Below are 12,733 nucleotides of genomic sequence, written 5' to 3'. Positions count from 1 at the left end.
GGTATGCGAACCAGCTGTGTGTGAGAAGGTCCCCAAGCAATGGTGGGGTCTAGTGAGAGGAGATGAGATCCACTGATTTCTACCAAGAAAAACAGGCATTTTATGTCTATTTATTTTGAGAGAGAGAGAGAGAGAGAGAGAGAGAATGTGCCATCAGAGGAGGACAGAGAGAGAATCCCAAGCAGGCTCTGTGCTCAATGCAGAGCCCGACGTGGGGCTCGATCCCAACTACTGTGAGATCATGACCTGAGCCGAAACCAGGAGTCGGACACTTAACCGCTGAGCCACCCAGGCGCCCCTACTGAGAAACTTTTTACACAAGCCAAAGGTAACTTGGAAAGGCGGGGTGTAAACGGATAAAAGTACAGATGCTCTGGATGAAACAGAAAGGGGGGGACCCCCGTCCCACCTACCAGGGACAAGCTATTCTGAACAGTTTGGAAACCACCAGACTCAGGTGTGAGGAAGGGAAATTGGGAGGGGGACAGGGCCACTTACCCAAGCTGGGGCACAGGACAGAGGATGGCGAGGTCAGATAAAAGTGTCAAAACCCAAGTCTGGCAGCAAGGGGACGCATGTATATACATACATGTGTACAGAGTATAAATCAGGTACATAGTGTATCATCAGTCTTCAGGGAAGACAAGAAATCTTTGTAACAGAGTCATGAATATTCTACACAAAGATGAAGTGGTAGGACTAAAGATTATGAAAAGACTTAAAAATATATATATTTTAACACCTCTCCCTGTCAGAACTCTGTTGAGCATAATATAGCAACATTACTGACTTTTAGGTCAACACCTTTAGAAATGCTTGGAATGTGACCTGTGACTTTCATCTTTAGAGACTGTGGGTTCAAGCCCCGTGTTGGGCTCTGTGCTCCACAGTGTGGAGACTGCTTGGGATTCTCTCTCAAATAAAGATAGACAGATAGTCAAAGCCTGGTGCTAGCAACTTATTAATGTAGGAATAATCAGCCAACCATTTACTTAAAATGCTGTTCAACAGTGGACTTCAAGCTGTATTACAAAGCTGTAATCATCAAGACAGTATGGTACTGGCACAAGAACAGACACTCAGATCAATGGAACAGAATAGAGAACCCAGAATTGGACCCACAAACGTATGGCCAACTAATCTTCGACAAAGCAGGAAAGAATAGCCAATGGAATCAAGACAGTCTCTTCAGCAAGTGGTGCTGGGAACACTGGACAGTGACATGCAGAAGAATGAACCTGGACCACTTCCTTACACCATACACAAAAATAAACTCAAAATGGATGAAAGACCTCAATGTAACACAGGAAGCCATCAAAATCCTCAAGGAGAAAGCAGGCAAAAACCTCTTTGACCTTGCCCACAGCAACTTCTTACTCAACATGTCTTCAGAGGCAAGGGAAACAAAAGCAAAAATGAACTATTGGGACCTCATCAAAATAAAAAGCTTCTGCACGGTGAAGGAAACAATCAGCAATCAGCAAAACTAAAAAGCAACCAACGGAATAGGAGAAGATATTTGCAAATGACATATCAGATAAAGGGTTAGTGTCCAAAATCTATAAAGAACCGATGAAACTCAACACCCAAAAAAACAATCCAGTGAAGAAATGGGCAAAAGACATGAATAGACACTTCTCCAAAGAGACATCCAGGTGGCCAACCGACACATGAAAAAATGCTCAACGTCACTCATCATCAGGGAAATAGAAATCAACACCACAATGAGATACCACCTCACACCTGTCAGAATGGCTAACATTAACAACTCAGGCAACAACAGGTGTTGGCGAGGATGCGGAGAAAGAGGATCTCTTTTGCATTGTTGGTGGGAAGGCAAGCTGGTGCAGCCACTCTGGAAAAGAGTATGGAGGTTCCTCAAAAAATTAAAAATAGAACTACCCTACGACCCAGCAACAGCACTAGGTATTTATCCAAGGGGTACAGGTGTGCTGTTTCGAAGGGGCACATGCACCCTGATGTTTGTAGCAGGACTATCGACAATAGCCAAAGTATGGAAAGAGCCCAAATGTCCATTGATGGATGAATGGATAAAGATGTGGTGTATACACACACACACACACACACACACACACACACACACACACACACACACAATGGAGTATTACTTGGCAATCAAAAAGAATGAAATCTTGCCATTCGCAACTACGTGGATGGAACTAGAGGGTATTATGCTAAGCGAAATTAGTCAGAAAAAGACAAATATCATGTGACTTCACTCATATGAGGACTTTAAGGTACAAAACAGATGAACATAAGGGAAGGGAAGCAAAAATAACACAGAAACAGGGAGGGGGACAAAAACTCTTAAATATGGAGAACAAATAGAGGGGTTACTGGAGGGGTTGTGGGAGGGGGGATGGGCTAAATGGGTAAGGGGCATTAAGGAATCTACTCCTGATCATTGTTGCACTATATGCTAACTTGGATGTAAATTAAAAAAATAAAATAAACATTAAAAAATAAACATTACAAAATTAAAAATGCTGTTCAACAAATCTCCAACATGATGCAAGAATTGGGAATTACTTTAGATTTGTGGTAATTACTTTAGGCTTAGCTATTTTATAACAGGTAGAATAAAAAGTACCTATGTATGCATCACTCATGACATTAAAAAATGCATGGGGCACCTGGGTGGCTCAACTGGTTAAGCATCTGACTCTTGGTTTCAGCTAAGGTCATGATCTCACGGTTTGTGAGTTTGAGCCCCGCATCAGCCTCCACACTGACAGTGCAGAGCCTGCTTGGGATTCTCTCTCTCTACACACCCCCCCCCCTGCCCCGGCTTGCTCTCTCAAAATACATAAACTTAAAAACAAAAATCTCTTTTAAAAAATGCATGAAGTCCTGTGCATTTTTAAACTTGATAGCATTTATGAAAATTAAAAATGTGTTCTAAATACAAATTTATTGAGTCTTAGCATATTTATATTAGTCAATGTGTATGTCTATATTTGAAAATTATATAATATCTGTTCCTTTATAAAAACTGAAAAATCCAGGTAAGCAAAGACAAATAATGCCAGCAGAGAAACACTGCTAATCAATTGCTTTCAGGTGCAGACACACTGTACGTTATTTATTTATTTATTTTATTTTATTTTTTTAAACATTTATTTATTTTTGAGACAGAGAGAGAGACAGAGCATGAACGGGGGAGGGGCAGAGAGAGAGGGAGACACAGAATCCGAAGCAGGCTCCAGGCTCCAGGCCATCAGCCCAGAGCCTGACGCGGGGCTCGAACTCACAGACCGCGAGATCGTGACCTGGCTGAAGTCGGACGCTCAACCGACTGAGCCACCCAGGCGCCCCGACACACTGTACTTTATACTAAATAACTGGTGATGTTCAATTTCCACGCTTTTTTGAAAGGTGATTTTGGAGTGAACAAAATTCAGTTTTGTTTTTGTTTTTTGTTTTGTTTTTGTTTTTTTGAGAGAGAAAGTGAGCAGGGGAGGGGCAGAGAGAGTGGGAAAGATAGAATTCCAAGCAGGCTCCACACTATCAGCACGGAGTCCGATGCGGGGCTTGAAACGTGAACCATGAGATCATGACCTGAGTCGGAACCAAGAGTTGTACGCTTAGCCAAATGAGCCGCCCAGGAGCCCCAGTTGCAACTTATTTTTAAAAATGTTTTAACTTTTAGTTTTTTAAAAGGTAAGCTCTACACCCAAAGTGAGGCTCGAACTCACGACCCCAAGTATCAAGAATCGCACGGTCTACCAACTGAACCAGTCAGCCGCCCCCATTGCAACTTATTTTAAAAGGCAATACTACATTGCCAATGTTAGAGTGCTGTGTAGGAAGCATCCTGAAAACAAATAATACACGCCGAACCGTGAGCATACTGACCGGTATGGCTTTGGGAAAGCCAGATTTGAAGAATGATGACCCTTGTCCCACTACTGCCAGCCCTGGAGAGTATTAGAAGCCCTCGCATGTTATATCCTTGTCCCCATACACAAAAGCACAGACAAGCTGCAAGGAAACAAAAGCACACACAAGCTGCAAGGGCGCACTTCAAACCAAACTACTATTGGGTGGTGAAATGAGCAGACTCCTTCTTTGTAAAGTGACTTGGTGTCAGTGATGCGAAAATATTTTTTAACGCCGTCAAATTGCAAAAAAATTAAATGCATTTATACAAACAGTCTCATATTCTGGGTATATTTTTCTTTGCTAATTAATATTTTATCAGTAGAAGACATAGGTCATAGGAGCTAAGAGAAAATCCTAAAAATATACAGATTTTGGTCAGGCCTGGATCAAACTCACAATGTCAAAACAGAAAAAGAGGTTGAAATTGCACAAGAGTAATTTGTAAGTTTTGCGTGTTTGGCATTAGTTAACAGTTAAAAGCAGTGATGATATATACTCTATTAGTAGGCGAGCATTCAAGTAACAGGAAACAATTTAAAATTTATTAGGCATTTTGTTTAAAAAAAAAAATCAGATCTTGGAGCGCCTGGGTGGCTCAGTCAGTTGAATGTCTGACCCTTGATTTTGACTCAGGTCATGAGCCTTGTGTGGGGCTCCGTGCTTGGTGTGGGGCCTGCTTAAGAGTCTCTCTCCCTCTGCCCCTCTCCCCTGCTTGTGCTCTCTCTCTCGCTCTAAAAAATACATAAATAAAAGTGTAAAAAATCAGATCTCCTTCTGATAATAAACTTGTGCCGATCTATGTGTCAATCTATCAATTATCTCAGCTGTGGCTACATGATCGAATCTCGAATCTCCGGAGTCTGACAAGTCCTCAACAATTGTGACAACTGAAGAGACCACCTCATCGTTGCTTTGTGTGCAAGTAAGAGGTCTGCAAAGTAGCAACAGTGGGGGAAAAGGAAAGGTCTACTCCCTTTTCTGTCAGTATGCTTTAAAGATTTTCTTTCTCGAGGCTCTGCCTATTTGGTCTGTTCACCTTTAGATGAATAATACTTTAATGTTTTATATTCAACGATCCAGGTGTGTGGTTTTTTTTTTTTTTTTTTTTTTTTTTTTTTTTACTAGAAAACATATGTAACTTAGGGGCGCCTGGGTGGATCAGTCGGTTAAGTGGCCGACTTCGACTCAGGTCATGATCTCGCGGTTTGTGGGTTCGAGTCCCACATCTGGCTCTGTGCTGACAGCTCAGAGCCTGGAGCCTGCTTGGGATACTGTGTCTCCCTCTCTCTCTGCCCCTTCCCCGTTCGTGCTCCCTCTCTCTCTCAAAAAATAAACATTAAAAAAATTTTTTAAAAACATGTAACTTATAATTGCTACTTTGTAATTTTTAAGTTACTTTCCAGAAAATCTCCCCTTCCCCAGAATCAAATATTAGCTTTGGATTTAGGTGAGCCTTGCCTTCCTAATCTCTCGCTCACGTTGCAAAGGCATCAATAGGTTACCCCTCCTAAATGCTACTGACGTATAAAATCCTACGCTAAGGTTACAGAGCGACTGGCGTATAAGAGGTCAAGGAAAATAAAAGTATGGCCGATAGAAAAGACAAAAACTACACAGCTCTGTTACTTTAAAAAATGTTTTAAAAGTATAAATACATGCTTTCAAAAATTCAAATATACAGAACACCTGCACAGCTGAATACAGGAGCCCCCAGCTGTATTTCATTTGCTCAATTACCACCCGGGGCTAGAAGCTATGACGTCAGGAGCTTACACATAGACGGCTTTCATCATCACAGAAAGCCCATTGGGCAATTCATTGGTTTCTGCTCTACAGTAACCATAATTAAGCACTAGTACATTATTACAAAAGTTCTTTATATATTCTGGATATAAGTACCTTATCAGACATAATTTCAAAAATTTGCTGCCATTCTGTGGGTTAGACTTTCACTTGATGGTGTCCCTTAAACCTTTAAAACATTGAAGTTCATTTTGAGGAAGTCCCGATTTTTTTTCCCTTGTTGCTTGTGCATTTGGTGCTGTGTATAAGAAATGGAAGATTTACTGGTATGTTTTCTTGTCAATTTTATAGTTTAGGTATATGATCCACTTAGATTTAGGTATACGATCCATCTGGGGCTGACCCAGGACTTTTTGTTGAAAAGATTACTCTTCCTTATTGAATGCTACTGGCACACTTGTGAAAAATCAATTGTTCATAAACGTTATTGATTTCTGGATCCTCAGTTAGATTTTATGTTCCCGAAACCCATGTTTATCCTTATGCCAGTACCACATTTCCTTGGTTACTGTAGCTTTGTAGTAAGTTTTGAAATTGGTTAAGTGTGAGTCTTCCAACCTTGCTCTTCTTCAAGATTGTTTTGGCTTTTGTAATTTTCCATATGAATTTTATCAGTTTGTCAGTTTCTGCAAATAAGCCAGCAGGGGTTTTAATGGGAATTGCATGGACTCTGGAGCATTCTGGGAGCATTTTTATCTTAACAATGTGAAGTCTTCCAATCCATGAACAAAAATGAATTTCCATTTATTTAGGTCTTCTTTAATTTCAACAATGTTGTGTAGTTTTTGTTCACCTTGATGCTATTGTAAATAGAATTTAAAAAAAAATCTCAATTTCAGAACATTCACTGCTGATATGGAAACAAAACTGATCTTTGTATATTGATCTTGTATCTACCCTGTGGTCTGGTGAGCTCATGTAGTTTTTATTTTATTTTCTTACAATGATGTTTTTTTATTGAGCATAAGTTGTGTATTTCTTTTTAATTTTTAAAATTTTATTGAGCTCATTTAGTTTTTAAATGAATTTCTTAGAATTTTCTACAAAACAAGTTTATGTAATCTGTGAATACATAGTTTTACTTCTTTTCCAATATGGTTGACTTTTATTTCTTTTTCTTGACTAATTTCCCTGGCTAGAAACTCAAGTACGATGTTGAATAGAAGGGGTGAGAAAAAACATCCTTGTCTTAGTCCTGATTTTGGGGAGAGAACATTCAGCATTTAGTCTGTTGCCATTAATGATGTTAGGTGTGGGGTTTTTGTAGATGTTCTTTATATCATGTTGAGAAGTTTCCCTTTTATTCCTGGTTTGACTATTTTTATCATGAAAGGGTGCTGAGTTTTTCAAAGCTCTTCCTGCAACTATGCAGACAATTAAGTCAATGTGGTAATTTAGTCCTTTATGAACATGGTAGCATTGATCCTCATTATTTTCGATTCTATATTTATGAATTTACCAATTTATATCTCAACTTGTTTGTAATCCCCACCTCAAAACTGTTAGCACTTCTATGATCATTCACAGGCATCTGCAGACACACGAAATTTAGAGCTTCCTGATGTGCGTGTTCTCCGTGGAGCTGAACAAGGCAATGCTTTGCCTTCCTGTTCCAGGTCCCCCCAGACGTGACCAGAAGATGAGGGGGCAGGGGGAGCGCAGTGCAGTGCAAAAAAGTTCTGGTTCTGGGGCTAGTATGAATCCCAACTCTGGCAATTATTAGTGGGGTGGCTTCAGGCAAGTCACTTAATATTTCTAAACTTCGTTTTCTCTTTTGAAAATAAAACAATATGTACCAGGATAAATTGTCTTCAGGATTTAAGATTGTAATCTATTTGAGGTATGTATACACACACACACTTCCCCTAGGAGCAATGGCTCTGTATTCACTAATTCAGTATCCACAGTGACTTCATGGAATGTAAATAAGGTGAATAAGGTGAATGCTGTGACTAAGGAGAAGCATCTGCATATGACATTGAATTTTGGATGTTAAACCAACCTTGTATTCCTGGGATAAATCTTACTTAGTCATGGTGTAAAATCCTTTTTATATGTTGCTAGATTCACTTTGCTAGTATTTTGTTGATGACTTTTGAGTCTATATTCAGAACAGATACTGATCTGTAGTTTTCTTGTGATGTCTTCACTGGTTTTGTATCAGGGGAATACTGGCCTCATAAGATGACTTGGGAAGTGTTCTCACTTCCATTTTTTGGGGAGAATTTGCAAAGGATTGGTGCTAATTCTTTAAATGTTTGGTAGAATACAGCAGTGAAGCCATCTGGGCGTGGTATTTTCTTTGTGGCACGTTTTAAAGTTACTAATTCAGTATCTTTGTTATTGGCAGTTGTCTTTTTCACTTGCTTTCGGTAGAACCAACAGTGGTAAGATGATCTCTCAAGGCCAGTACAATTCACTAAGAAAATTGACGTTATCGAGGAAGACATATCCAGTGTCTGTAGGATTCAGATAAGCAGCTGGCCAGGATTATCCAGTGGTAGAACTGTCCTGCTGTCTTGCTCTAACAGAGACAAACATTTCATCATCTCTCGTGCTTTCACGACCTTAGGAACAAGAACTTTCAGCCCGTTTACAGAAGATTTAGATACAAACCTGTTAACAGACATTTGTAGTAAAGTCATATAATCACAAATTAAAGTTTGCACATTACTAGATTATATACAGACATGCGTATTTACATATTATCTTTAAATCTATCTACAAAAATAATACCTGTCTCAGAACCTGTCAGGAAGGCAGTATGTAGTGGAATAAACACTGGAATAGAAATCTGGAGATCTCAGTTCTGGTGTCAGCCCTCACTTCAACAAGATGCCACAATCTGTTTCTCCCACCGATAAAACGAGGTTAAGCCTGATGATCACCAAGGTTTTTTTTCCTCATTCTAAAAATACAGGGACTTCTTCAACAATAATGTCATTCCCACTGTTGTCACTTCTGAGTGCTCGAAATGAAAATACTTTTGTTCTAAGCACATCCACACTGCATTCTTACGGAACAAGCCAACCAATTCACCAAATCTTACAAGAAGAGGAAGAGGAAGTCTGTGGCTAAATAATATAATTCCAACATCTCAAGGTCCTGGGTTTGCCATGAAATAGCCACTATTAATCCTCTCTCTCTACAAAAATGTATTTGTTTTTTCGTCACACCTCACTTCCTGTCGGTCCCGTAGCACAGGAGGCGTGTAGTCAAGTCATTATGGTCGCTTTCAAACACAAGGAGGTCACTTGTCTGAAATTCGGAGCCCGTCAGAGAGACTGAACGGCATCTCATCCGTTGTCTCTACTGGCACATTACTTCTCCCAAAGCGACACGAGTCGCGGTGGGAATGGGGACTTGAGATAAATGCATCCGCGGTCCGGCTGCAATGACAACTATCTGATGGCAAAACGCTGCTTGAGTTACCAAGATGCGAATGGTAAAGAGCGTGGAAGGAGTCTTGAGACGAGTGATACTGTCCAGCCCCCGTCGAGGTGGACGCAGGGCTCTGGTAAGGGCCGTTACACATGACACACGTCTGGAAGCAAGTCTTCCTTCCCAAACCCCGGTGAATGTCCAGTTTGGCAATGAGGGGTTTCCCAACGTTCACTTCCTGCTTCTCCTCTACAGTATCTTCCAGTCCTGAGTACTGATACGACACACACACTGTGAAGATTAGATGTTCCTGAAAAGGAACAGGGATAAAGTTATTTTTATCAACTGTGAGAGCACATCAGTCTCAGAGTCTCACTGACATCTACAAATATTACAGGACCACACAACAAAATCCACGGTCACTCCCCTTTCCCAGTTTCCAATCCTCAAGGCCCGTTTACACCTTCCCTATACTAAGCGACGCCAGCTATAATCATGTTCCCTTTCCTTCATGCGATACTTTGAATTGGTAGAATTCTAGTACTTACTACTGACGGTAGTCAGAATCACAGAGACCTTCTACTGTATTCTGGAGGAATAGTTTAAAGGTGTTTTCCAAGCAGTGGGGCTTGGGAAACTTACCCAACTGGTGGAGATGGGAGAATGGTCCTTTAAGGAGAAAACCTGACTTTACGCCCAGGCCAAAAGTTTAGCGGTTTTAAAAAGTATTGTGAGATAATAATCCATGGTCACAGGTGGAAAAGTATAACTGCATCAGATCACAGGCTTATTTCACAGACAAAGGAGACTGAAGAAGATTAGCTATGAACAGGGTGACGATAGTTTGTATCTGTTGTTCCAACTAGAAAATGATTATTCAAAGATGCAAAGATATTTAAAAGCAGATTATGCTCTGTATCTCTAACTTTTTTGTTTTAAATGTTTATCTGAGAGAGAGAGAGAGTGCACACATGTAGAAGAGGGGCAGAGAGAGAGACAGAGAGACAGACAGACAGACAGACAGACAAAGAGAGAGGAAGAATCCCAAGCAGGTTCCATGCTGTCAGCACGGGGACTTGAACAGATCTCACAAACTGTGAGATCACGACCTGAGCCAAAATCAAGAGTTGGATGCTTAACCAACTGAGACCCAGGCACCCCTCTTTTCCATCACATACACTCTCACGTGAACATCTTCAGGCCATTAGCAGGGACAGAACACCACGCGGAAGGGGGGTCACTGATACGACTGTGTATCACGTATCTCTACTTCAATTTAACACTCAATGAAGCAGCAATCTATAAAGCGATACAACTGTCACACGCCAAAATGAGTTTTCACTTTCATAAGATTAGCAGTTACAAACAGGAAAAGTAATAACCTTTAATTTTTGCAGTGAACTGAGCCGAGTATAGAGGCACTGCTTGGGGAGATCCTTTGATACCAAATAGCTGCCAGTTTCCTCAGGCGTCCCTTTGTTTGCAGCTTTTGGATCAATGTCTAAGTCCTGTGAAAAGTAGCAGGCGTTATTAATGAAATCAATGAGGCTCACAACACTGTGCATGACAATAAAATATCTGAACAGGTATTTCTCTCACGAATTTTGGCTGAGTAGGTAAACTCTCATCCAGGACTAAACAAACAATAAAGACAACACTCTAGAGTACAATAGGAATTCTAAATTCTGCACACACATGCTTAAAAAGTTAGCTGTGCAAGGACAGTTACTTCCAAACTATCCCTAGAGACACTTCTTAACCCACTCCAAGCTTCCTTTCACATCCAAGCCCCATTAGTGTGTGACTCCTGGATTCTCGTCCTTCTATTCATCACTTTTGGGCAGGTGCAGCGGGTTATCTAGAAACAATAAACGGACAAGACACAGACAGCCCTTCCCTTTTCTTCTCTAAGAGACAACTCCTGGCCGAGGGCGGGAGATCTGTTCTGGAACTCCAGGGAGAAGGCCTCAGGTTCTGCCCTGACCCATGCCCAGAAAGCTGCCGGGGCTGGTAGAGAGACCTATCTAATTCTGGGCTTCAGTGCTGGAACATCTGCTCTCACACTAAGCAATGTCCTCCATGAAGCTTTTATCAATACCAGAGGTGATGCTCTGGATTTGTCTTGCGCCTTGCTTACTTCTCAATTTACTAAACTCATGTAGGAAAGAGGGATACTATTTATTGGCTTCTTTAGGCTGACACAAAATACATACTGTATCTTAATTTATGGAAAAACAAATTTCTGTGCTTCCAATATACTACCACAAGACTTTAATTAACAACAGTAGTTTTTAAAAGGAAATTACTTTTGACATAAGAATAACAAATTTGATATTCTACTTAGGATAAGGGAAATTAAAGGCTTCTTTCCTGGGTGAAATTTGACATTTAGGGTATTTTTGGTGATTAGTTTTTAAATATTATGACTACTGTCACTAAAACACAAATAAGTATTTACATAAATGGAATATATAGGTATTTATATTTCCTTTAACTTTACCATGAAGTTTCCAAATGTTTAGTTATTAGTAAGTGAGGCTGTATCGGTATATTTTGAACCAAAGAAGAAAGGGGGGACTTACGAGAGGAAAATCTGTGACATAGGCATCGCACATTACTACGTCGGGCGGCTTGTGGACTATGCTTGTGTAGATTATCATGACGTTGGAGAACTCTGCGGCGAACCCTAACTGAATCTGGACACCGCACTGAAATTTAAGGCACATACTTTCTGGGAGTTCTGAAAAAGAACAAAAAGAACAACTTGTAAATAATCATTTGAGGAGTGCTCGGTAAGTTTTCGGATGATGAGCGACAGATAAATATTCTTTAAGGGCGAAACAGGGCTTTTGTTTTCACTCAGAAAGGTTCTGTAACTAACACATTGTTCAAAGACACATAAACACACATGCATACACTTACAGAAAGAGGGAAAAAAAGCCCCATATTCTGCTGGTTGGTCACGCAAATAAAAGCCTTTCATTTACTATTTCCTGACAATTCTTGTCCCTCTGCATATATAATTTTTACAGTGGTAACCAAAAGTATCCATACAACTTGTAAACTTTCGCTGCTGCCTCGATCTTCATGAAAATAGTTTTCAATAAGCATTATGTTGCCGAATAGTTTGCTACTTTGAACAACTCCACTATTCTTGAAGATCTATAGTATTTCTGGATTTTATTATTTTTCTACCATAGTTAATATTTCTTATATACATGTACTTAATACTTTAGACACAGCTGCTGGACAGTTCCTCACACATGTGACATTCTCCACTCACGTAGACTGTAAATAGATTTGACCATACAATTTCCAAAATGAATATTAATTTTCAAAATGTTTACCTAGTTGATGAGATTAAAAAGGAAAAACTACACTATCATAGTTTTAATTTTGTTTTCTCTCATTACGACTTAAGTTTACCATTTTTATATTTGTTTCTTAATTATTAATATATTCACAACTGTGTATATTGTTGAATTTGCATCCTTCGGTGAGTGATTAAGGGAGTCTTAATGTTTTTCCTTTTACCATTTTGTAAGAACTTTTTAAATTATTTTTAAATGTTTTATTTTTGAGAGAGAGAGAGAGACAGAGAGACAAAGAGACAGAGTGCAAGCAGGGGAGGGGCAGAGAGAGAGAG

At 39.9% G+C, this 12,733-nt stretch overlaps 1 protein-coding gene across 3 annotated transcripts in view; it reads right to left on the bottom strand.

The window, feature by feature from the left end:
• Nucleotides 1-6,602: 6,602 nt before the first annotated feature.
• MALT1 (MALT1 paracaspase) overlaps nucleotides 6,603-12,733 on the bottom strand; it is a 61,856-nt gene continuing 55,725 nt past the window's right edge. For all 3 annotated transcript variants that reach the window (XM_042962761.1, XM_042962762.1, XM_042962763.1), the window contains 3 exons: nucleotides 11,670-11,827; nucleotides 10,470-10,595; nucleotides 6,603-9,397 (listed from right to left, as the gene is read on the bottom strand). In XM_042962761.1, the coding sequence (XP_042818695.1) occupies nucleotides 8,957-9,397; nucleotides 10,470-10,595; nucleotides 11,670-11,827 (725 nt within the window). In that variant the 3' untranslated portion in view covers nucleotides 6,603-8,956. The remainder of the gene's footprint in view (nucleotides 9,398-10,469; nucleotides 10,596-11,669; nucleotides 11,828-12,733) is intronic.

The sequence above is a fragment of the Panthera tigris genome, chromosome D3, assembly GCF_018350195.1.
Source record: "Panthera tigris isolate Pti1 chromosome D3, P.tigris_Pti1_mat1.1, whole genome shotgun sequence".
In the NCBI taxonomy this organism is placed as follows: domain Eukaryota; kingdom Metazoa; phylum Chordata; class Mammalia; order Carnivora; family Felidae; genus Panthera; species Panthera tigris.
Note: the sequence above shows the minus strand (reverse complement) of the source record. Positions and strands in the feature narration are given on the sequence as shown.